The 24,795-nt window shown below is 37.4% G+C and overlaps 2 protein-coding genes across 2 annotated transcripts; both read left to right on the top strand.

The window, feature by feature from the left end:
- The first annotated feature begins 6,589 nt into the window (after nucleotides 1-6,589).
- LOC132314464 (F-box/kelch-repeat protein At1g57790-like) lies at nucleotides 6,590-7,813 on the top strand. The gene has a single exon (XM_059813328.1). It carries the CDS (start codon nucleotides 6,590-6,592, stop codon nucleotides 7,811-7,813), a length of 1,224 nt encoding a protein of 407 aa, XP_059669311.1.
- Nucleotides 7,814-18,162: 10,349 nt separating this feature from the next.
- Nucleotides 18,163-19,386, top strand: LOC132314463 (F-box protein At2g05970-like). Its single transcript, XM_059813327.1, has 2 exons — nucleotides 18,163-18,723; nucleotides 18,811-19,386. The coding sequence occupies exons 1-2, from the start codon at nucleotides 18,163-18,165 to the stop codon at nucleotides 19,384-19,386; spliced, it is 1,137 nt and encodes a 378-aa protein (XP_059669310.1).
- The last annotated feature ends 5,409 nt before the right edge of the window (nucleotides 19,387-24,795 follow it).

Raw genomic sequence — 24,795 nt, 5'->3', positions numbered from 1 at the left:
TTTGCAAGGCCGGAATTCTGTTGTCTGCTATCTTCAGTGTTGGGCCAAGAGTTATGACATCCGGCCGGGGTTCACTTTTCAGGCATCAATCTGATGCTTGTTCCAATTGGTTGCTTGCTTCTGCTTGTTCTTTTCCTTCCCATTTTGCAGCTCCACCTTTCTGTTTCTCTGATTGCCATAATGATTTTCCCAATATTATTGCTTGGAATTGTCAAGGTCTGGGGTCTGTTTCTACGATTTAGCAAATTAAACGTTTACAATCTCAATATTCCCCCAATATTTTTGGTGTTATTGAAACAAAAAATTGGAAGCGGACAGTGCTTGTTCAAAAAATGTTGGGTTTTCCTCATGGTTGTTTGGTGGAGCCTGTTGGGCTTGCGGGTGGTCTTGGCCTTTGGTGGAATGATAATGTTCAGTGAAGGGTGGTCGATAAAAACTGTTTTTCTATTACTGTTGTTGTTCTACCCCCTAAATAGTCACCTTGGTATTTTTCCCTTCTATATGCTAATACTGTGGATAGGAAAAGAGCTGTGCAATGGAAATATTTTATTAACAGTGCACGTTATTGGTCGGGTAGGTGTGTCCTCATTGGTGATTTTAATAATATTTTACATAGTTCTGAGAAACATGGGGGGGAAGTTAAGCAAGGGTGGCAGCTTCGTTCCTTTCGTACTCTGCTTGATTGTTGTGCTTTGTTGGTTATTGGTTATGTGGGTTTTTCTTTGACCTGGTCTAATCAGCGCGATGGGTTAGCTAATATACAGGAACGATTGGATCGCGCTTTGGCGACTATGGATTGGCTATCGGCTTTTCCTCGGGCTCAATTATTTCATCTTTCTATGGTGGGATCTGATCACTATGCCTTACTTCTTCAAATTTTGCCTGTGGTTTGGCCTCGGAAACGGCAATTTCACTTTGATGCTCGATGGACATTGTTGGACGATTGTAGGCAAATTGTTGATTTGGCTTGGTCTACTCCGATTGCTGGTTCTTATCAATTTCAATGGGCTCAGAAATTGCGTCACTGTAAAGCCGATCTTATTCATTGGGCTAAGCTCCGCAATCTTAACTCACGAGCTCGTCTTAATAGTTGCTCGGTTCCATGAGTTGAAAGCTCGCACTTCAAATTACTGTCATGCGGAGGTGGTTAAATTAGAAAATTACTTAACTTTTTATTGATTAGAGTAGGAGTTGTTTTGGAAGCAGAAATCTCATCTTCTTTGGTTGCAAGAAGGGGATCGTAATACAAATTTTTTTCATGTTACTGCTAAACGAAGGCAAGGCCGCAATACAATTTCAGGAGTTTATGATGCCGGGAATCAGTGGGTAACTGATGAGGTATCCGTTTAGTCAATTTTTTTGACTTATTTTTAGAGTTTGTTTCACTCTTCCCATCCTACGCATATTGAGCAGTTCTTGCGGTATGTTCCTGTCCGAATTTCTGCCGAGATAAAAGCTCCTGGGCCGGATAGGATGACACCGCTATTTTATCAGAAATATTGGGAGGTACTTAAAAAGGATATTGTTGATGCTGTATCTAGTTTTTTTTTGCTACGGGCAATCTGTTATCCAGTTTTAATCATGCAAATATTGTTTTAATTCCAAAGAATTCCTCTCCGACACAGGTTAGTCATTACCGACCTATTTCTTTGTGTAATGTGTTTTATCGGATTATTGCAAAAATTATAACTAACCGGTTGAGAGGGATTATTAGCTCCCTTATCAGTGATTCTCAAAGTGCATTTATTGCAGGTCATCATATGACGCATAATATTTTAATTACTCATGAAATTTTGCATTATCTCAAAAATAAGCAAAAGGGTAATAATGCATGGTTGGCGTTGAAACTTAACATGAGTAATGCTTATGATCGGATTGAGTGTGATTTTTTATTACACATACTGTCTCGTTTGGGGTTGAATGCTTATTGGATTCAAATGATCACTTCCTGCATCTCTACTGTTTCTTACTCTTTAAAGATTAATGGGAGTTCGGTGGGTTTTTTCAAACCGTCTAAGGGTTTGAGATAAGGCGATCCTCTATCGCCGTATTGATTTATTATCTGTGCTGAAGCTCTTTCTCTTTTGCGAGCTCAACAAGCTCAGTTATTATTTGGTATTCGTATTTGTCGGGGTGCTCCGTCTATTTTTCATCTTTTTTTTGCTGATGATTCTATTGTGTTTTGTGCTGCAGTTCCGGAGGAAGTTCTTCTTCTGAAACAAATTTTGGCAGATTATGAAAGGGCTTCTGGGCAACAAGTCAATTTTTCTAAATCTTCTATTTTTTTCTCAACTAAATTAACTAATGCCCCAGGTTTAGTATGTCGTTCTATTAGCCGATCCTTGGGTTTGCAAATGCAGGGGATGCATGGTCGGTATCTTGGTGTTCCCGCTATTTTGGGTCATTCCAAAAGAGATGTGTTTCAGTTTTTACTGATTAAAATTTAGGACAGGTTATCTTTTTGGAAGGCGAAGTCTTTGTCCATGGGTGGGAAAGAAGTATTAATTAAGGCCATTTTAAGTGTTTTACCTACGTATGTTATGTCTTCTTTTAAGCTTCCCACTACATTGTGTCAAGATTTGATGAAACATATTCGTTCCTTTTGGTAGTGTAATAAAGATAAAAATCGGGCAATTCATTGGCTTAATTGGGATTTTCTTTGCCGGAGCAAGAAGTCGGGTCGCCTTGGCTTTCGTGACTTGGAGGCTTTTAATTTAGTGCTTTTAGTGAAGCATGCTTGGCATTTTCAGGTTCAGAAGCAAGGTTTGTTGTATCAAATTTTTAAGGCTAAGTATTTTCCAGGCTCGTCCTTTTTGGATGCTTCTTTGGGCTCTAATCCTTCCTTGGGCTGGCGTAGTATTTGGTCTTCTCAAAATTTATTGAGGTATGGCTTATGCTCATTGATTGGGAATGGCACTTCAACGCATATTTGGGACGATTATTGGGTCCTTACGTTTGCACGGAAATTTTCCCCAACTCAGGCTTTTGTTCCATACTCTTATGCGGCGGAGTTGATTGATTCTGATACGTCTTCATGGAAAGTGGATGTTTTGTCTCAATTATTTCCTCCTTTTATGATGCAGGAAATTCTTAAAATTCACAAAAGTCGTTGGGATAAACCACATGTAGTCATTTGGGCTCCGGAGCTGTCGGGTAAATTTTCAGTGCGGTCTGCTTATAAATTGGCTGTTTCAATGTCTCATTTTTCTGGGATTCCATTTCATTCTAGTGCTTGGTCCTCTATTTGGCGGTTTCGTACTCTATCTAAGGTGCAACACTTTCTTTAAAGATGTTATCGTCATGCTTTGCCAATTCGGGTTGCTTTGTTGGCTCGCAGGTGTACTGTCTCGCCTATTTTTCCTCGTTGTGATCATTTCCTTCAGGTGTGGAAGTTTTCTCCGCTGCATTTGGATTTTTCAGGTCGTTCTTTCTTTTCTTTACGGATTGGCTGGAGTTTTCTGCTGCGTCGGGCTATGCTCTCTTCGGACTTTGAGGATGTACTTAGTTTGATTTCTTTTTGTGTTTGGGGCATTTGGAAAGCAAGGAATCGGTTAGCCTTTGAAGGGATCTTATGGAGACCGGAGATTGTGGCTCAAAAAGCAGTATTCAGTTTTTGGGAATTCAAAGATGCTCGGTTTCTCTGCTCCTCCTTACAGCCAGGGCCCTCAATCACTTCAGTGGATTCTTGGTGTCCTCCCCCATCTGGTATTGTCAAATGTAATTTTAATGCTTCATTTTGTCGGAAGTCGTTGTTGGGTTTCCGTGATTTTAAAGGTGATGTTCTTCAAGCAGTTATTTTTTGTCCGTTTTTCGCTTCTTCTTCTTTGTAGGCGGAATCTATGGTATGTCAACGTGCTCCCCTTTGTGCTTTTGAATTAGGTTTCTCTTGCTTATGGTTTGAATTGGATGCCAAAGCTGCTATGGATGGGGTGTTGTGTGGTGAGTCTTGCCCAGCGAAAATTGCTTCTATTTGTTTTGATATCAATCGAGATCTTTGGTGATTTTCTTCTACTACTCTGACTTCTGTTCGTCGCCAAGGTAATAAGGTGGCTCATGCTTTAGCTGCTCTTTCACGTCCTGGGCTTGGATCGGATCAGTTTTTGCTGTCTCTTCTTCATTTCATTGTGCGTTTTGCTGAGGCGGATGTGAAGTGTTAGTTGTTTTTGTGTTGTTTTTGTTTTTGCTGTCTTGTATGTCTTTGCCAGGAAAAAAAAAAAAAAAAAAAAAAGCAATATAATATATATTAAAAAAAAATGATTACAAAACCAATGTTTGTATATGAGCATTGTCTTGTCCATTTAAAATTATTACATTATCTATTTAAATCTATTGCACTGTAAGACCAAAATTGTGAGTCAGTATTAATAAAAATTTGTAGTAAAATCTAACACATTAGAAAGAGAGTAGTGGAGAATTTGTAGTAAAGTCTACTGATTTCTACATTACATAGACGGAAACTGTTATACTTCTAGATCTTCGATTGCATCCTCGGATCATCTGACCTTGCACGAGGTACATATATGCATATGTTTATACACACATATATCACACGGGCGAAGTGCAGGAAATATCCCCAAAGTATACTCTGCATATTAATTTTACCCTTATTTTAAAAAGTGTATAAAAAACACCCCTAATTTTTCAAATTGTGCAAAAATACCCCTCAATAAAAAATCTGACATAAATTAGTGTTGTAATGCTCATTTTGCTCTTTTGTTCTTTCGAAAATGCCCAAGAAAGTATATGCTACTACTCTCATATATGGGTGTTATGTGCACATTACCTTATATATATATATTTTTGAAACTTTTTTCTCTATATATATTTCTAAACTTTTTTTAAAAAAAAACTCTAAGAATTTACAGAATAAGGATTTGAATTTTTTGATGTTTTAGTTTAGTGTTTTCTATTAAATTTCTTTTTCTTTATTTTTTATTTTATTTTCTTACCAACACTGTTAAAAAATTAAAAAAAATCCCAATATCATTGTGCACTAGTTTTTTCAGCTTAGAGCAGTTTTGTTTTCTTTAGTTTGCACTTTATTTTTATTTTTTATTTTTATTTTTATCTTTACTTTTCTTTATATTTATATTTATATTTAATTTAATTTTAGTATCTTCTAAATCGCCCCAAGTCAGTTGAGGCGATTAGGTCAATTCCGGTGATAACAAGCCTCTGCAAAAGGCGAACCAGCTATTGGAGTGGTTCAATTTGGTGGTCTGGTGGGCGTGGCGGTGGCTGGGTGAAAGACGACGGCAAATCCCAAGCACTATGGGCTCGGCGAGTAGCTTGTCCATCCCTTTGGGATAACGGTAAGAGTCTCTCCCTCACCGATGATGTAATTCTCGAAAGTACGAAGTTTTAACTACAACATTTGATGCGTTAGTTTTGTTCAGTTTTAGTCTCGTGTAATGGCTACCGATGCTGTGGTCCCTTACTCCTATAAGCATATATGTCTTGACTCGTGTGACTAATGTTTGTGATGTATGAATACCAATCATATATAATCCCTCCGTCCCACAAAAAATGTCCGTCTTTAACTATTGTATTCTATGCATTGCTGCCAACTCCATCCATAACACAGATCTCTCAACAAGCCCAAGAGAATAACTTTTTAATCCTTTGATTTCGTAAAATAATCAATGATTCAACCAATGAAGGAATTCTCTTGGGCTTGTTGAGAGATCTGTGTTATGATGGAGTTGGCATCAATGCATAGAATACAATAGCTATTTGGTAACAAGTCATCAATGGTTTGTAACAAATTGGAGTTTGCAGCAATACTGGAATGATAGGATACAATAACTAAATGGTACGAGTAATCAATTGATCCGTGAAAAATTGGTTATATTTTTTAAACTTCAAGGAAGTGAAATTGGAAACAATCATCTTTCCCTGTAGATTTTGTTTCAAGAGCGGTTTTTAGCTTCAAAAGTTATATTTTTGAATGGAACAAAAGCACCAATTTCCTACCCTTGTCATTCTTTTTTAACTTTGCTGCTTCCTTGAATAAGGGATTGATAATATCTTAAAATCCTTTTTTATTTCAATGTTTCTTAAACTTGGTTAATCAAAAGTAAATTCAAGTGCCAAAATTCTATGCCATCTTAATTGAATAGAACATATAGCTTGTGAACACTGACACACTGGTAAAAATGAAGAGTGCTGAAGAGACGGATTTTTTTTTTTTTTTTTTTTTTTTTTTTTCAGTTTGGAGTGCCTTGGTAAAACACAGCTGGGGGCATCGTAGGAGGAGAGGGAGGAGAGAAAAAAAAAAAAAAAAAAAAAAAAAAAGTTTAATAAGGGTAGACGTGTCAATAAAGGACATTAAATTCCAAAAGGTCGCTTATTAACAAACAATTATTAAACTAAAATACGTAGAAAGTGGAATTCTATCCGGATTAGGGAAAAAAAAGGGAAAGAAAAGAAGAGGAATTAGGATTTCCAAATATTGCTCTCTATAACTAGGGTTTATTTCTTCATGGACTTGAAACCATAATTTACTGTTTTTTTTGTTAATTTGCTCATCTTAATTTTCTTCTTTTGTACGATATTCCTCGGCTGGTAGGATTGAGCACCCCGCATGGACATGGCTAATAATATTAATCCAGTAGTCCCTTGGTCCGACCTTCCACAAGAACTGGTGGAGTTGATCATGGCACATGTCACCACAACCTTCGATCTTCTACGATGTCGCGGTGTATGTCATTCATGGCGATCTGCTGTACTGAACGTGCTATCACTCGGCGTTACTTCTACTACTCCGTTACTACTCCTCTACAATAGGCTTGACCTATGCAATTCTCCCGCCAAACTCTTGTGTCTTGGTAAAAACACCACCACCAAGTATAGGCTCCGTTCACCCAACATGAAGAGGTTGTCGTACAAGGATGGTGTGATATTCAATAGGACTTCTCCCGATTTGGTAAAGTCCATGGAGAAGCACTGGATGGCAGACGACGAAGGCATCGAGGAGGAGGCTGATTCCGGCAATGGTGGTGGTGGTGGTGCAGTTCCCAAAAGGACTAGATGTATTGCTCCCTGTCGTGGATGGCTACTATTGTATCCTTATTATGAGAGTTCACTATATCTCTTCAATCCTCTTTCAAGAATGGTTGTCCATCTTCCACCGCCGCCGGAATTAAAAATGGTCACTAATCCAGATGTGCTTAGATTCATCATATCATCCATTCCAACTGATCCAACTTGCATGGTCTACTTATATACCCCGAATCAGATTGCTGTTTATAAACTTGGTGACAGGAAATGGACGCCTGTTTTCGCTAGTAATCATCATGAATGGGTTTCCGTCATATTTTACCATGGTAACTTCTACTCGATTGATGAGCTTGGTGTGCTCCGACGTTTCTTGTTGGATAAATCTTATTCTAATTACAAGGAGGAAGAGGTATGCAATGGTACTTGTAATGTCAACCAATACAGGTACTTGGTGGAGGGGTCGTGGTCTGGTGAATTGTTGATGGTTGTGAGGATTTATGAACATCATATATGCAGAACCAAAACCAAGTCGTTTGAGATTTTTAAGTTAAATTGGAGTAATGGTAAATGGGAAGAGGTGAGTAATTTGGGTCATCGAGCTCTATTCTTGACTACTAATGATTCGAAATTCGTTTCAGTTAGATATAATCCTGAATATACACCCAATTCAATCTATTTCATTGAAGATACAAATACAAGGATGAAAGATTTCGGAGTGTATGATTTGGCAACACACAACATAAAGCCATTACATCCATCTCAAAATCATATGCGACGAGCTGTATATTATCGTTGGTTTCAACCGGTCCCATAAACTAGCCCTATAATCTATATTGCTTAATGTGCGTCCTTTATTTATTTATTTTTCTTAAATGTAATATTTTATATACATACTCATTAAGTTTGATGTTTAGAATTCTTCTACGATTGATATTTTTCAATTTAAAATTTGGCATGTTTAATAACTACTTCTCCCAGTTTAAAATACTTATCCCAACAATTAAGTATTATGTGTAGCCAATACAAGCCATAACAAGATTTGATTTGATTTGATTTATTATGTTTGTTTATGATATTAATCTCAATGAACTTTAATTTATTCTTCAGAGCCCAATTTGCTAAATGATGAGCATTTTCTTCTACCATAGGATCCAACAACGGTAGTAAATGGGCCTTTTGCAATAACCTCAGCGACAACCTCACCTCAAAGATGGACCTTATCAAAAAAATTCCAATACGAAACTATTAACAAGGCCCGATAGGTTTGCAAAAAAAAAAAAGTTTTGGGCCAAACAATGGAAAAGCACTATCACAGCAATTACTAAGGCCCATTTTAAATAACCCTAGTTTCGAAGCCCAAACGGCAATCGCATTGTTTTGTATGTATCTCGATTAATCTCAACAATTAGCTAGCATGCAAGGGAGAGTTTGGGAATCTGGGATATAGCCAGATATATAATATTAAAAAATTTGTTCAACTACAATTATTATTGGTTTGGATTTCAAATATTCTTTTCTTTTCGGTTGGTTATTTTGAATAATTTTTTCAATTTTCACCTCGTTACCAGAAGAGAAAATAAAAAAATTGAAAATAAAAATTCTAAGTTAAATAGATAATTGATTGAAGAATGTAAGAGTAAAAAAGACTGACGTATGACTTTTATGAATTTAGAAAGAAATAATATTTGCTGAGCCCTACAAAGAAAATAAATTATATTCATTTAATAAAAATGATGAATTATTAAATTTAATAATATAATTATTTATATTCATTTATATTGTTTAAATTAAAACAATACTTCAAGACTTCTTAGGTAGAAATAGAACTAACTGTTTGAAGATACCTTGAATTAGGTATCCAAGGGGTTTATGTTATGAGAACCTCTTTCGTGGTTTTCTTATGTGAGCTTTCTCCTTGAGTAGGAGTCCGAAGCAAATCAGAGAGATGCTCCAAAGCTGGATACTGATCATCAGTGAGTGGTATAACCACTTTGGCTTTTGCCCTGCCTTTGCCACGGCCTTTTGTGGTATTACCACGGCCTTGTCCATGATGGGGCTGATTCATGAACCCTGTAAAAATTCACGAGTTAAGAAATCTGTTAAAGAATTAGAACTGCCTTTAATATATTCAATTGAAAAATCAAAAGCAGATAAATCAGCTTGCCAACCAGCAAATATCTGTTTGGAAACTTATTTTTTTACATCTTTTTCCAGTTCTTGTTTAGCAGCACTACAATCAATGCGTAACAAGAATTTCTGATTGATTAAATCATCTTGGAATTTATAAATGCATTTAACTAAAGAAAGAATTTCTTTCTTAATAGTGGAATAATTTAATTGTGCATTTTTCCAAGCTCCTGAAGTGAAGCGAACAAGCTCCTCTGTTCCTGTATCTGGATTCTTTTGTTTAAGAATACCACCATATCCAATATTGGATGCATCTGTCTCAACAATTTTAAACCATGAAGAATTTGCTAGGGCTAAGCAAGGAATCTGTTTAGCACGAAGTTTAATCTTCTGGACGGCTCTCGTATGTTCTTCAGTCCAAGGGGAAGGTGACTTCCTGAGCCGTGTATATAAAATTGCTGTATCCTGTGCAAGGTTCTTGTAATGGTTACGAATATAATTCAAGCTACCAAGAAATCTTTGCAGTTGAGTTTTGTCCTTAATTTCATCAGGGAATTTAGAGGTAAACTCAATACTTCTGTCAATGGGTTTTATTTTTCCATCATAAATTTCATGACCAAGAAATCTTACTTGGGTGAGGAAATTTTTTAGTTTAGGAACAGACACTACTAAACCACTTCGGTAAATAACATCTTTGAAGATTTTCAAATGTTTATAATGTTGTTCTATTGATTTTGAAAATATTAAAATATCATCAATATAAACAATAGAAAATTCAGTATAAGGATTAAAATGTCATTCAAAATATGTTGAAATTCTGAAGGGGCATTTTTAAACCAAAGGGCATTACTGTCCATTCATACTGTCCAAAGGGTACACAAAAAGCAGTTTTATAGCGATCCTTTTTTGCAATCTGTACCTGGTAATATGCTGATTTAAGATCAAATTTAGAAAAAATTACAGTAGATTGTAATCTATCTAACAGATCTTTAATGTTTGGAATTGGATATCGAATCCAGCTCAAAGCAAGGTTGAGTGGTCGATAGTCAATAACCAGTCGAGGAACTCCTCGTTCTTTTTTTTCAGAGTTTTTATTAACATAAAAAGCTATGCAACTCCATGGGGAGTAACTTGCTGTAACTAGCTTCTTTTCCATTTAAGAGCTAATTTTAGTTTTGCACAATTCCAAATAGTCAGCCTTCATATGGCTGGAACTAGCTTTGGAAGGGATCACCAGATCGGTAAATCTTTTTTCGTAAGGCAAAGAAACAATATGCTTCTTTCTGTCCCAAAAAGCATTAGGAACATCACTGCAGATATCCTTTAGAAAACTTTGTCGTATTAACTCAATTTTCTGTTGCTCAGTGGGATGTACCAATCTTTAACTGATTGCTTAGGAAAAGACTTCCTTTTGCAAATAATTCAGTTACTTTTCTTTAAAGATAATGTTATCTTTAAGAGCACTGATATGCTTATTCAAGGGTTTGGTCAAAAACTCAAATGCTATCTGTAGAGTTGAACATATACCATAAGAATCAATTTTCTCAATTGGCATAATCAAGGCTAAAAAGGGAGTGCCCAAAATAACCTGTTGTGCCATGTTTTTAATAGGTAAAAAGGTAAATGGTAGACAAATACCTTGTTTACAAATAAAAACGTGATTAAGCTTATACTTAATCTGCATCCTTATTCATAAAATAGAATAAACTATTGTGGCTGCAGATAACCCACTACTATACAATCATTCAAGATAGTATATCAAAATATCTTGAACATGATCCAATCCCAGTCAGAATTTGTCTTCTCCATTAAAAATTAAAAATAAAAAAGTCTGCATTGGAGTTGGACATTAATCATTATATAGTAACTGTTTCCAATTAATAGAAAATAAATAAAGTAAGCATAAGATTGCTAGCTACTTAGATGCCTTCAGTCCACCTTAAAGCAAATCTTCTATCTAGACTTCCTCTCTGTGTAGAGGTTTCCTGTTTTTTCAGGATTGGGGAGCTTCCGGTGTCCTGTTATTTTGTGGGTTGTGTGCTTGTTGGGTTCTTCATTGCTGTTGTACCTCGTCCCGTTGGGCTTGGGGTGGAGATGATTGCTTCTTTTGCTCTATGTTCGGTGCTTTACTTTCCGGTGATTCTTGTTGATTCTTGGGTTTGGGCTTGGCACTTTATGTTGTTACGCGGCTTTGATCAGTGTTCTGCGTTATTTGGGGACGATTTGGGTGCTGTTGATTGCACTGGGGGTTTGGTTGGTTGTTTTTTTTACTTGTGATTGGTTGTGGTTCCAACGCTGGTAGTTCCGTCGTTGCTTTCAGTTCCGGCGTTGGTGGGTTGGTGGTGCTGCTTCTATGGTTGCAAGTGTGGCTACGTGGTGCGTTGTGGCCCATCTATTTGGTGTTGTATTTGTTTGTGGGCCGGTTGTTTGGTGGATTGGGCTTCTGTCCGTTGGGCCTTACAGGTTCTGCATTATATTTTGTTGTTGGCTTCCAGTCCATTTGCAAGGCCGGAATTCTGTTGTCTGCTATCTTCAGTGTTGGGCCAAGAGTTATGACATCCGGCCGGGGTTCACTTTTCAGGCATCAATCTGATGCTTGTTCTAATTGGTTGCTTGCTTCTGCTTGTTCTTTTCCTTCCCATTCTGCAGCTCCACCTTTCTATTTCTCTGATTGCCATAATGATTTTCCCAATATTATTGCTTGGAATTGTCAAGGTCTGGGGTCTGTTTCTACGATTCAGCAAATTAAACGTTTACAATCTCAATATTCGCCCAATATTTTTGGTGTTATTGAAACAAAAAATTGGAAGCGGACAGTGCTTGTTCAAAAAATGTTGGGTTTTCCTCATGGTTGTTTGGTGGAGCCTGTTGGGCTTGCGGGTGGTCTTGGCCTTTGGTGGAATGATAATGTTCAGTGAAGGGTGGTCGATAAAAACTGTTTTTCTATTACTGTTGTTGTTCTATCCCCTAAATAGTAACCTTGGTATTTTTCCCTTTTATATGCTAATATTGTGGATAGGAAAAGAGCTGTGCAATGGAAATATTTTATTAACAGTGCACGTTATTGGTCGGGTAGGTGGGTCCTCATTGGTGATTTTAATAATATTTTACATAGTTCTGAGAAACATGGGGGGGAAGTTAAGCAAGGGTGGCAGCTTCGTTCCTTTCGTACTCTCCTTGATTGTTGTGCTTTGTTGGATATTAGTTATGTCGGTTTTTCTTTGACCTGGTCTAATCAGCGCGATGGGTTAGCTAATATACAGGAACGATTGGATCACGCTTTGGCGACTATAGATTGGCTATCGGCTTTTCCTCGGGCTCAATTATCTCATCTTTCTTTGGTGGGATCTGATCACTATGCCTTATTTCTTCAAATTTTGCCTGTGGTTTGGCCTCGGAAACGGCAATTTCACTTTGATGCTCGATGGACATTGTTGGACGATTGTAGGCAAATTGTTGATTTGGCTTGGTCTACTCCGATTGCTGGATCTTATCAATTTCAATGGGCTCAGAAATTGCGTCACTGTAAAGCCGATCTTATTCATTGGGCTAAGCTCCGCAATCTTAACTCACGAGCTCGTCTTAATAGTTGCTCGGTTCCATGAGTTGAAAGCTCGCACTTCAAATTACTGTCATGCGGAGGTGGTTAAATTAGAAAATTACTTAACTTTTTATTGATTAGAGGAGGAGTTGTTTTGGAAGCAGAAATCCCATCTTCTTTGGTTGCAAGAAGGGGATCGTAATACAAAATTTTTTCATGTTACTGCTAAACGAAGGCGAGGCCGCAATACAATTTCAGGAGTTTATGATGCCGGGAATCAGTGGGTAACTGATGAGGTATCCGTTTAGTCAATTTTTTCGACTTATTTTTAGAGTTTGTTTCACTCTTCCCATCCTACGCATATTGAGCAGTTCTTGCGGTATGTTCCTGTCCGAATTTCTGCCGACATAAAAGCTCCTGGGCCGGATAGGATGACACCGCTATTTTATCAGAAATATTGGAAGGTACTTAAAAAGGATATTGTTGATGCTGTATCTAGTTTTTTTTGCTACGGGCAATCTGTTATCCAGTTTTAATCATACAAATATTGTTTTAATTCCAAAGAATTCCTCTCCGACACAGGTTAGTCATTACCGACCTATTTCTTTGTGTAATGTGTTTTGTCGGATTATTACAAAAATTATGACTAACCGGTTAAGAGGGATTATTAGCTCCCTTATCAGTGATTCTCAAAGTGCATTTATTGCAGGTCGTCATATTACGCATAATATTTTAATTACTCATGAAATTTTGCATTATCTCAAAAATAAGCGAAAGGGTAATAATGCATGGTTGGCGTTGAAACTTAACATGAGTAATGCTTATGATCGGATTGAGTGTGATTTTTTATTGCACATACTGTCTCGTCTGGGGTTGAATGCTTATTGGATTCAAATGATCACATCCTGCATCTCTACTGTTTCTTACTCTTTAAAGATTAATTGGAGTTCGGTGGGTTTTTTCAAACTGTCTAAGGGTTTGAGATAGGGCGATCCTCTATCGCCGTATTGATTTATTATCTGTGCTGAAGCTCTTTCTCATTTGCGAGCTCAACAAGCTCAGTTATTATTTGGTATTCGTATTTGTCGGGGTGCTCCGTCTATTTTTCATCTTTTTATTGCTGATGATTCTATTGTGTTTTGTGCTGCGGTTACGGAGGAAGATCTTCTTCAGAAACAAATTTTGGCAGATTATGAAAGGGCTTCTGGGCAACAAGTCAATTTTTCTAAATCTTCTATTTTTTTCTCAACTAAATTAACTAATGCCCCAGGTTTAGTATGTCGTTCTATTAGCCGATCCTTGGGTTTGCAAATGCAGGGGATGCATGGTCGGTATCTTGGTGTTCCCACTATTTTGGGTCATTCCAAAAGAGATGTGTTTCAGTTTTTACTGATTAAAATTTAGGACAGGTTATCTTTTTGGAAGGCGAAGTCTTTGTCCACGGGTGGGAATGAAGTATTAATTAAGGCCATTTTAAGTGTTTTACCTACGTATGTTATGTCTTCTTTTAAGCTTCCCACTACATTGCGTCAAGATTTGATGAAACATATTTGTTCCTTTTGGTAGTGTAATAAAGATAAAAATCGAGCAATTCATTGGCTTAATTGGGATTTTCTTTGTCGGAGCAAGAAGTCGGGTGGCCTTGGCTTTCGTGATTTGGAGGCTTTTAATTTAGTGCTTTTAGCGAAGCATGCTTGGCATTTTCTGGTTTAAAAGCAAGGTTTGTTGTATCAGATTTTTAAGGCTAAGTATTTTCCGGACTCGTCCTTTTTGGATGCTTCTTTGGGCTCTAATCCTTCCTTGGGCTGGCGTAGTATTTGGTCTTCTCAAAATTTATTGAGGTAGGGCTTATGCTCATTGATTGGGAATGGCACTTCAACGCATATTTGGGACGATTATTGGGTCCTTCCGTTTGCACGGAAATTTTCCCCAACTCAGGCTCTTGTTCCATACTCTTATGCGACGGAGTTGATTGATTCTGATACGTCTTCATGGAAAGTGGATGTTTTGTCTCAATTATTTCCTCCCTTTATGATGCAGGAAATTCTTAAAATTCACATAAGTCGTTGGGATAAACCACATGTAGTCATTTGGGCTCCGAAGCTGTCGGGTAAATTTTCAGTGCGGTCTGCTTATAAATTGGCTGTTTCAATGTCTCATTTTTCTGGGATTCCATTTCATTCTAGTGCTTGGTCCTCTATTTGGCGGTGTCGTACTCTATCTAAGGTGCAACACTTTCTTTAGAGATGTTATCGTCATGCTTTGCCAATTCGGGTTGCTTTGTTGGCTCGCAGGTGTACTGTCTCGCCTATTTTTCCTCGTTGTGATCATTCCCTTCAGGTCTGGAAGTTTTCTTCGCTGCATTTGGATTTTTCAGGTCGTTCTTTCTTTTCTTTACGGATGGGCTGGAGTTTTCTGCTGCGTCGGGCTATGATCTCTTCGGACTTTGAGGATGTACCTAGTTTGATTTCTTTTTGTGTTTGGGGCATTTGGAAAGCAAGGAATCGGTTAGTCTTTGAAGGGATCTTGTGGAGACCGGAGATTGTGGCTCAAAAAGCAGTAATCAGTTTTTGGGAATTCAAAGATGCTCGGTTTCTCTGCTCCTCCTTACAGCCAGGGCCCTCAATCACTTCAGTGGATTCTTGGTGTCCTCCCCCATCTGGTATTGTCAAATGTAATTTTAATGCTTCATTTTGTCGGAAGTCATTGTTGGGTTTCCGTGATTTCAAAGTTGATGTTCTTCAAGCAGTTATTTTTTGTCCGTTTTTCGCTTCTTCCTCCTTGCAGGCGGAATCTATGGCATGTCAACGTGCTCCCCTTTGTGCTTTTGAATTAGGTTTCTCTTGCTTATGGTTTGAATCGGATGCCAAAGCTGCTATGGATGGGGTGTTGTGTGGTGAGTCTTGCCCAGCGAAAATTGCTTCTATTTGTTTTGATATCAATCGAGATCTTTAGTGATTTTCTTCTACTACTCTGACTTATGTTCGTCGCCAAGGTAATAAGGTGGCTCATGCTTTAGCTACTCTTTCACGTCCTGGGCTTGGATCGGATCAGTTTTTGCTGTCTCTTCTTCATTTCATTGTGCGTTTTGCTGAGGCGGATGTGAAGTGTTAGTTGTTTTTGTGTTGTTTTGGTTTTTGTTGTCTTGTATGTCTTTGCCAGGGAAAAAAAATATATATATATATATATAATATATATTAAAAAAAAAATGATTATAAAACCAATGTTTGTATATGAGCATTGTCTTGTCCATTTAAAATTATTACATTATCTATTTAAATCTATTGCACTATAAGACCAAAATTGTGAGTCAGTATTAATAAAAATTTGTAGTAAAATCTAACACATTAGAAAGAGAGTAGTGGAGAATTTGTAGTAAAGTCTACTGATTTCTACATTACATTGACGGAAACTATTATACTTCTAGATCTTCGATTGCATCCTCGGATCATCTGACCTTGCACGAGGTACATATATGCATATGTTTATACACACATATATCACACGGGCGAAGTGCAGGAAATATCCCCAAAGTATACTCTGCATATTAATTTTACCCTTATGTTTTCAAATTGTGCAAAAATACCCCTCAATAAAAAATCTGACATAAATTAGTGTTGTAATGCTCGTTTTGTTCTTTTGTTCTTTCGAAAATGCCCAAGAAAGTATATGCAACTACTCTCATATATGGGTGTTATGTGCACATTACCTTATATATATATATATATATATTTGAAACTTTTTTCTCTATATATATTTCTAAACTTTTTTAAAAAAAAAAACTTTAAGAATTTACAGAATAAGGATTTGAATTTTTTGATTGTTTAGTTTAGTGTTTTCTATTAATTTTTTTTTTCTTTATTTTTTATTTTATTTTCTTACCAACACTGTTAAAAAAATAAAAAAAATCCCAATATCATTGTGCACTAGTTTTTTCAGCTTAGAGCAGATTTGTTTTCTTTAGTTTGCACTTTATTTTTATTTTTATCTTTACTTTTCTTTATATTTATATTTATATTTAATTTAATTTTAGTATCTTCTAAATCGCCTCAAGTCAGTTGAGGCGATTAGGTCAATTCCGGTGATAACAAGCCTCTGCAAAAGGCGAACCAGCTATCGGAGTGGTTCAATTTGGTGGTCTGGTGGGCGTGGCGGTGGCTGGGTGAAAGACGACGGCAAATCCCAAGCACTATGGGCTCGGCGAGCAGCTTGTCCATCCCTTTGGGATAACGGTAAGAGTCTCTCCCTCACCGATGATGTAATTCTCGAAAGTACGAAGTTTTAACTACAACATTTGATGCGTTAGTTTTGTTCAGTTTTAGTCTCGTGTAATGGCTACCGATGCTGTGGTCCCTTACTCCTATAAGCATATATGTCTTGACTCGTGTGACTAATGTTTGTGATGTATGAATACCAATCATATATAATCCCTCCGTCCCACAAAAAATGTCCGTCTTTAACTATTGTATTCTATGCATTGCTGCCAACTCCATCCATAACACAGATCTCTCAACAAGCCCAAGAGAATAACTTTTTAATCCTTTGATTTCGTAAAATAATCAATGATTCAACCAATGAAGGAATTCTCTTGGGCTTGTTGAGAGATCAGTGTTATGATGGAGTTGGCATCAATGCATAGAATACAATAGCTATTTGGTAACAAGTCATCAATGGTTTGTAACAAATTGGAGTTTGCAGCAATACTGGAATGATAGGATACAATAACTAAATGGTACGAGTAATCAATTGATCCGTGAAAAATTGGTTATATTTTTTAAACTTCAAGGAAGTGAAATTGGAAACAATCATCTTTCCCTGTAGATTTTGTTTCAAGAGCGGTTTTTAGCTTCAAAAGTTATATTTGTGAATGGAACAAAAGCACCAATTTCCTACCCTTGTCATTCTTTTTTAACTTTGCTGCTTCCTTGAATAAGGGATTGATAATATCTTAAAATCCTTTTTTATTTGAATGTTTCTTAAACTTGGTTAATCAAAAGTAAATTCAAGTGCCAAAATTCTATGCCATCTTAATAGAATAGAACATATAGCTTGTGAACACTGACACACTGGTAAAAATGAAGAGTGCTGAAGAGAGGGTTTTTTTTTTTTTTTTTTTTTTTCAGTTTGGAGTGCCTTGGTAAAACACAGCTGGGGGCATTGTAGGAGGAGAGGGAGGAGAGAAAAAAAAAAAAAAAAAAAGTTTAATAAGGGTAGACGTGTCAATAAAGGACATTAAATTCCAAAAGGTCGCTTATTAACAAACAATTATTAAACTAAAATACGTAGAAAGTGGAATTCTATCCGGATTATGGAAAAAAAAGGGAAAGAAAAGAAGAGGAATTAGGATTTCCAAATATTGCTCTCTATAACTAGGGTTGATTTCTTCATGGACTTGAAACCATAATTTACTATTTTTTTTTGTTAATTTGCTCATCTTAATTTTCTTCTTTTGTACGATATTCCTCGGCTGGTAGGATTGAGCACCCCGCATGGACATGGCTAATAATATTAATCCAGTAGTCCCTTGGTCCGACCTTCCACAAGAACTGGTGGAGTTGATCATGGCACATGTCACCACAACCTTCGATCTTCTACGATGTCGCGGTGTATGTCATTCATGGCGATCTTCTGTACTGAACGTGCTATCACTCGGCGTTACTTCTACTACTCCGTTACTACTCCTCTACAATAGGCTTGACCTATGCAATTCTCCCGCCAAACTCTTGTGTCTTGGTAAAAACACCACCACCAAGTATAGGCTCCGTTCACCCAACATGAAGAGGTTGTCGTACAAGGATGGTGTGATATTCAATAGGACTTCTCCCGATTTGGTAAAGTCCATGGAGAAGCACTGGATGGCAGACGACGAAGGCATCGAGGAGGAGGCTGATTCCGGCAATGGTGGTGGTGGTGGTGCAGTTCCCAAAAGGACTAGATGTATTGCTCCCTGTCGTGGATGGCTACTATTGTATCCTTATTATGAGAGTTCACTATATCTCTTCAATCCTCTTTCAAGAATGGTTGTCCATCTTCCACCGCCAACGGAATTAAAAATGGTCACTAATCCATATGTGCTTAGATTCATCATATCATCCATTCCAACTGATCCAACTTGCATGGTCTACTTATATACCCCGAATTAGATTGCTGTTTATAAACTTGGTGGCAGGAAATGGACGCCTGTTTTCGCTAGTAATCATCATGAATGGGTTTCCGTCATATTTTACCATGGTAACTTCTACTCGATTGATGAGCTTGGTGTGCTCCGACGTTTCTTGTTGGATAAATCTTATTCTAATTACAAGGAGGAAGAGGTATGCAATGGTACTTGTAATGTCAACCAATACAGGTACTTGGTGGAGGGGTCGTGGTCTGGTGAATTGTTGATGGTTGTGAGGATTTATGAACATCATATATGCAGAACCAAAACCAAGTCGTTTGAGATTTTTAAGTTAAATTGGGGTAATGGTAAATGGGAAGAGGTGAGTAATTTGGGTCATCGAGCTCTATTCTTGACTACTAATGATTCGAAATTCGTTTCAGTTAGATATAATCCTGAATATACACCCAATTCAATCTATTTCATTGAAGATACAAATACAAGAATGAAAGATTTCGGAGTGTATGATTTGGCAACACACAACATAAAGCCATTACATCCATCTCAAAATCATATGCAACAAGCTGTATATTATCGTTGGTTTCAACCGGTCCCATAAACTAGCCCTATAATCTATATTGCTTAATGTGCATCCTTTATTTATTTATTTTTCTTAAATGTAATATTTTATATACATACTCATTAAGTTTGATGTTTAGAATTCTTCTATGATTGATATTTTTCAATTTAAAATTTGGCATGTTTAATTATTTATATTCATTTATATTGTTTAAATTAAAACAATACTTCAAGACTTCTTAGGTAGAAATAGAACTAACGGTTTGAAGATACCTTGAATTAGGTATCCAAGGGGTTTATGTTATGAGAACCTCTTTCATGGTTTTCTTCTGTGAGCTTTCTCCTTGAGTAGGAGTCCGAAGCAAATCAGAGAGATGCTCTAAAGCTGGATACTGATCATCAGTGAGTGGTATAACCACTTCGGCTTTTGCCCTGCCTTTGCCACGGCCTTTTGTGGTATTACCACGGCCTTGTCCATGATGGGGCTGATTCATGAACCCTGTAAAAATTCACGTGTTAAGAAATTAGGTAAAGAATTAGAACTGCCTTTAATATATTCAATTGAAAAATCAAAAGCAGATAAATCAGCTTGCCAACCAGCAAATATCTGTTTGGAAACTTATTTTTTTATATCTTTTTCCAGTACTTGTTTAGCAGCACTACAATCAATGCGTAACAAGAATTTCTGATTGATTAAATCATCTTGGAATTTATAAATGCATTTAACTAAAGAAAGAATTTCTTTCTTAATAGTGGAATAATTTAATTGTGCATTTTTCCAAGCTCCTGAAGTGAAGCGAACAAGCTCCTCTGTTCCTGTATCTGGATTCGTTTGTTTAAGAATACCACCATATCCAATATTGGATGCATCTGTCTCAACAATTTTAAACCATGAAGAATTTGCTAGGGCTAAGTAAGGAATCTGTTTAGCACAAAGTTTAATCTTCTGGACGGCTCTCGTATGTTCTTCAGTCCAAGGGGAAGGTGACTTCCTGAGCCGTGTATATAAAATTGCTGTATCCTGTGCAAGGTTCTTGTAATGGTTACGAATATAATTCAAGCTACCAAGAAATCTTTGCAGTTGAGTTTTGTCCTTAATTTCATCAGGGAATTTAGAGGTAAACTCAATACTTCTGTCAATGGGTTTTATTTTTCCATCGTAAATTTCATGACCAAGAAATCTTACTTGGGTGAGGAAATTTTTTAGTTTAGGAACAGACACTACTAAACCTCTTTGGTAAATAACATCTTTGAAGATTTTCAAATGTTTATAATGTTGTTCTATTGATTTTGAAAATATTAAAATATCATCAATATAAACAATAGAAAATTCAGTATAAGGATTAAAAATGTCATTCAAAATATGTTGAAATTCTGAAGGGGCATTTTTTAAACCAAAGGGCATTACTGTCCATTCATACTGTCCAAAGGGTACACAAAAAGCAGTTTTATAGCGTAACTGTTTCCAATTAATAGAAAATAAATAAAGTATGCAGAAGATTGCTAGCTACTTAGATGCCTTCAGTCCACCTTAAAGCAAATCTTCTATCTAGACATCCTCTCTGTGTAGAGGTTTCCTGTTTTTTCAGGATTGGGGAGCTTCCGGTGTCCTGTTATTTTGTGGGTTGTGTGCTTGTTGGGTTCTTGATTGCTGTTGTACCTCGTCCCGTTGGGCTTGGGGTGGAAATGATTGCTTCTTTTGCTCTATGTTCGGTGCTTTACTTTCCGGTAATTCTTGTTGATTCTTGGTGTTGGGCTTGGCACTTTTTGTTGTTACGCGGCTTTGATCAGTGTTCTGCGTTATTTGGGGACGATTTGGGTGCTGTTGATTGCATTGGGGGTTTGGTTGGTTGTTTGTTCTACTTGTGATTGGTTGTGGTTCCAACGCTGGTAGTTCCATCGTTGCTTTCAGTTCCGGCGTTGGTGGGTTGGTGGTGCTGCTTCTATGGTTGCAAGTGTGGCTACGTGGTGCGTTGTGGCCCATCTATTTTGTTTGTGGGCCGGTTGCTTGGTGGATTGGGCTTCTGTCCGTTGGGCCTTACAGGTTCTGCATTATATTTTGTTGTTGGCTTCCAGTCCATTTGCAAGGCCGGAATTCTGTTCTCTGCTATCTTCAGTGTTGGGCCAAGAGTAATGACATTCGGCCGGGGTTCACTTTTCAGGCATCAATCTGATGCTTGTTCCAATTGGTTGCTTGCTTCTGCTTGTTCTTTTCCATCCCATTCTGCAGCTCCACCTTTCTGTTTCTCTGATTGCCATAATGATTTTCCCAATATTATTGCTTGGAATTGTCAAGGTCTGGGGTCTGTTTCTACGATTCAGCAAATTAAACGTTTACAATCTCAATATTCCCCCAATATTTTTGGTGTTATTGAAACAAAAAATTGGAAGCGGACAGTGCTTGTTCAAAAAATGTTGGGTTTTCCTCATGGTTGTTTGGTGGAGCCTGTTGGGCTTGCGGGTGGTCTTGGCCTTTGGTGGAATGATAATGTTCAGTGAAGGGTGGTCGATAAAAACAGTTTTTCTATTACTGTTGTTGTTCTATCCCCTAAATAGTCACCTTGGTATTTTTCCCAACTATATGCTAATACTGTGGATAGGAAAAGAGCTGTGCAATGGAAATATTTTATTAACAGTGCACGTTATTGGTCGGGTAGGTGGGTCCTCATTGGTGATTTTAATAATATTTTACATAGTTCTGAGAAACATGGGGGGGAAGTTAAGCAAGGGTGGCAGCTTCGTTCCTTTCGTACTCTGCTTGATTGTTGTACTTTGTTGGATATTGGTTATGTGGGTTTTTCTTTGACCTGGTCTAATCAGCGCGATGGGTTAGCTAATATACAGGAACGATTGGATCGCGCTTTGGCGACTATGGATTGGCTATCGGCTTTTCCTCGGGCTCAATTATCTCATCTTTCTTTGGTGGGATCTGATCACTATGCCTTACTTCTTCAAATTTTGCCTGTGGTTTGGCCTCGGAAACGGCAATTTCACTTTGATGCTCGATGGACATTGTTGGACGATTGTAGGCAAATTGTTGATTTGGATTGGTCTACTCCGATTGCTGGTTCTTATCAATTTCAATGGGCTCAGAAATTGCGTCACTGTAAAGCCGATCTTATTTATTGGGCTAAGCTCCGCAATCTTAACTCACGAGCTCGTCTTAATAGTTGCTCGGTTCCATGAGTTGAAAGCTCGCACTTCAAATTACTGTCATGCGGAGGTGGTTAAATTAGAAAATTACTTAATTTTTTATTGATTAGAGGAGGAGTTGTTTTGGAAGCAGAAAACCCATCTTCTTTGGTTGCAAGAAGGGGATCGTAATACAAAATTTTTTCATGTTTCTGCTAAACGAAGGCGAGGCCGCAATACAATTTCAGGAGTTTATGATGCCGGGAATCAGTGGGTAACTGATGAGGTATCCGTTTAGTCAATTTTTTTGACTTATTTTTAGAGTTTGTTTCACTCTTCCCATCCTACGCATATTGAGCAGTTCTTGCGGTATGTTCCTGTCCGAATTTCTGCCGAGATAAAAGCTCCTGGGCCGGATAGGATGAAACCGCTATTTTATCAGAAATATTGGGAGGTACTTAAAAAGGATATTGTTGATGCTGTATCTAGTTTTTTTTGCTACGGGCAATCTGTTATCCAGTTTTAATCATACAAATATTGTTTTAATTCCAAAGAATTCCTCTCCGACACAGGTTAGTCATTACCGACCTATTTCTTTGTGTAATGTGTTTTGTCGGATTATTGCAAAAATTATGAGTAACCGGTTGAGAGGGATTATTAGCTCCCTTATCAGTGATTCTCAAAGTGCATTTATTGCAGGTCGTCATATTACGGATAATATTTTAATTACTCATGAAATTTTGCATTATCTCAAAAATAATCGTAAGGGTAATAATGCATGGTTGGCGTTGAAACTTAACATGAGTAATGCTTATGATCGGATTGAGTGTGATTTTTTATTGCACATACTGTCTCGTTTGGGGTTGAATGCTTTTTGGATTCAAATGATCACATCTTGCATCTCTACTGTTTCTTACTCTTTAAAGATTAATGGGAGTTCGGTGGGTTTTTTCAAACCGTCTAAAGGTTTGAGATAGGGCGATCCTCTATCGCCGTATTGATTTATTATCTGTGCTGAAGCTCTTTCTCATTTGCGAGCTCAACAAGCTCAGTTATTATTTGGTATTCGTATTTGTCGGGGTGCTCCGTCTATTTTTCATCTTTTTTTTGCTGATGATTCTATTATGTTTTGTGCTGCAGTTCCGGAGGAAGTTCTTCTTCTGAAACAAATTTTGGCAGATTATGAAAGGGCTTCTGGGCAACAAGTCAATTTTTCTAAATCTTCTATTTTTTTCTCAACTAAATTAACTAATGCCCCAGGTTTAGTATGTCGTTCTATTAGCCGATCCTTGGGTTTGCAAATGCAGGGGATGCATGGTCGGTATCTTGGTGTTCCCGCTATTTTGGGTCATTCCAAAAGAGATGTGTTTCAGTTTTTACTGATTAAAATTTAGGACAGGTTATCTTTTTGGAAGGCGAAGTCTTTGTCCACGGGTGGGAAAGAAGTATTAATTAAGGCCATTTTAAGTGTTTTACCTACGTATGTTATGTCTTCTTTTAAGCTTCCCACTACATTGCGTCAAGATTTGATGAAACATATTTGTTCCTTTTGGTAGTGTAATAAAGATAAAAATCGGGCAATTCATTGGCTTAATTGGGATTTTCTTTGCCGGAGCAAGAAGTCGGGTGGCCTTGGCTTTCGTGATTTGGAGGCTTTTAATTTAGTGCTTTTAGCGAAGCATGCTTGGCATTTTCAGGTTCTGAAGCAAGGTTTGTTGTATCAGATTTTTAAGGCTAAGTATTTTCCGGACTCGTCCTTTTTGGATGCTTCTTTGGGCTCTAATCCTTCCTTGGGGTGGCGTAGTATTTGGTCTTCTCAAAATTTATTGAGGTAGGGCTTATGCTCATTGATTGGGAATGGCACTTCAACGCATATTTGGGACGATTATTGGGTCCTTACGTTTGCACGAAAATTTTCCCGAACTCAGGCTCTTGTTCCATACTCTTATGCGACGGAGTTGATTGATTCTGATACGTCTTCATGGAAAGTGGATGTTTTGTCTCAATTATTTCCTCCTTTTATGATGCAGGAAATTCTTAAAATTCACATAAGTCGTTGGGATAAACCACATGTAGTCAGAAGCTGTCGGGTAAATTTTCAGTGCGGTCTGCTTATAAATTGGCTGTTTCAATGTCTCATTTTTCTGGGATTCCATTTCATTCTAGTGCTTAGTCCTCTATTTGGCGGTGTCGTACTCTATCTAAGGTGCAACACTTTCTTTAGAGATGTTATCGTCATGCTTTGCCAATTCGGGTTGCTTTGTTGGCTCGCAGGTGTACTGTCTCGCCTATTTTTCCTCGTTGTGGTCATTCCCTT

The sequence above is a fragment of the Cornus florida genome, unplaced genomic scaffold (genome assembly GCF_030987335.1).
Source record: "Cornus florida cultivar Cherokee Brave unplaced genomic scaffold, ASM3098733v1 CherokeeBrave_3.0.0_Hap2_Chr06, whole genome shotgun sequence".
NCBI classification, from domain to species: domain Eukaryota; kingdom Viridiplantae; phylum Streptophyta; class Magnoliopsida; order Cornales; family Cornaceae; genus Cornus; species Cornus florida.
Note: the sequence above shows the minus strand (reverse complement) of the source record. Positions and strands in the feature narration are given on the sequence as shown.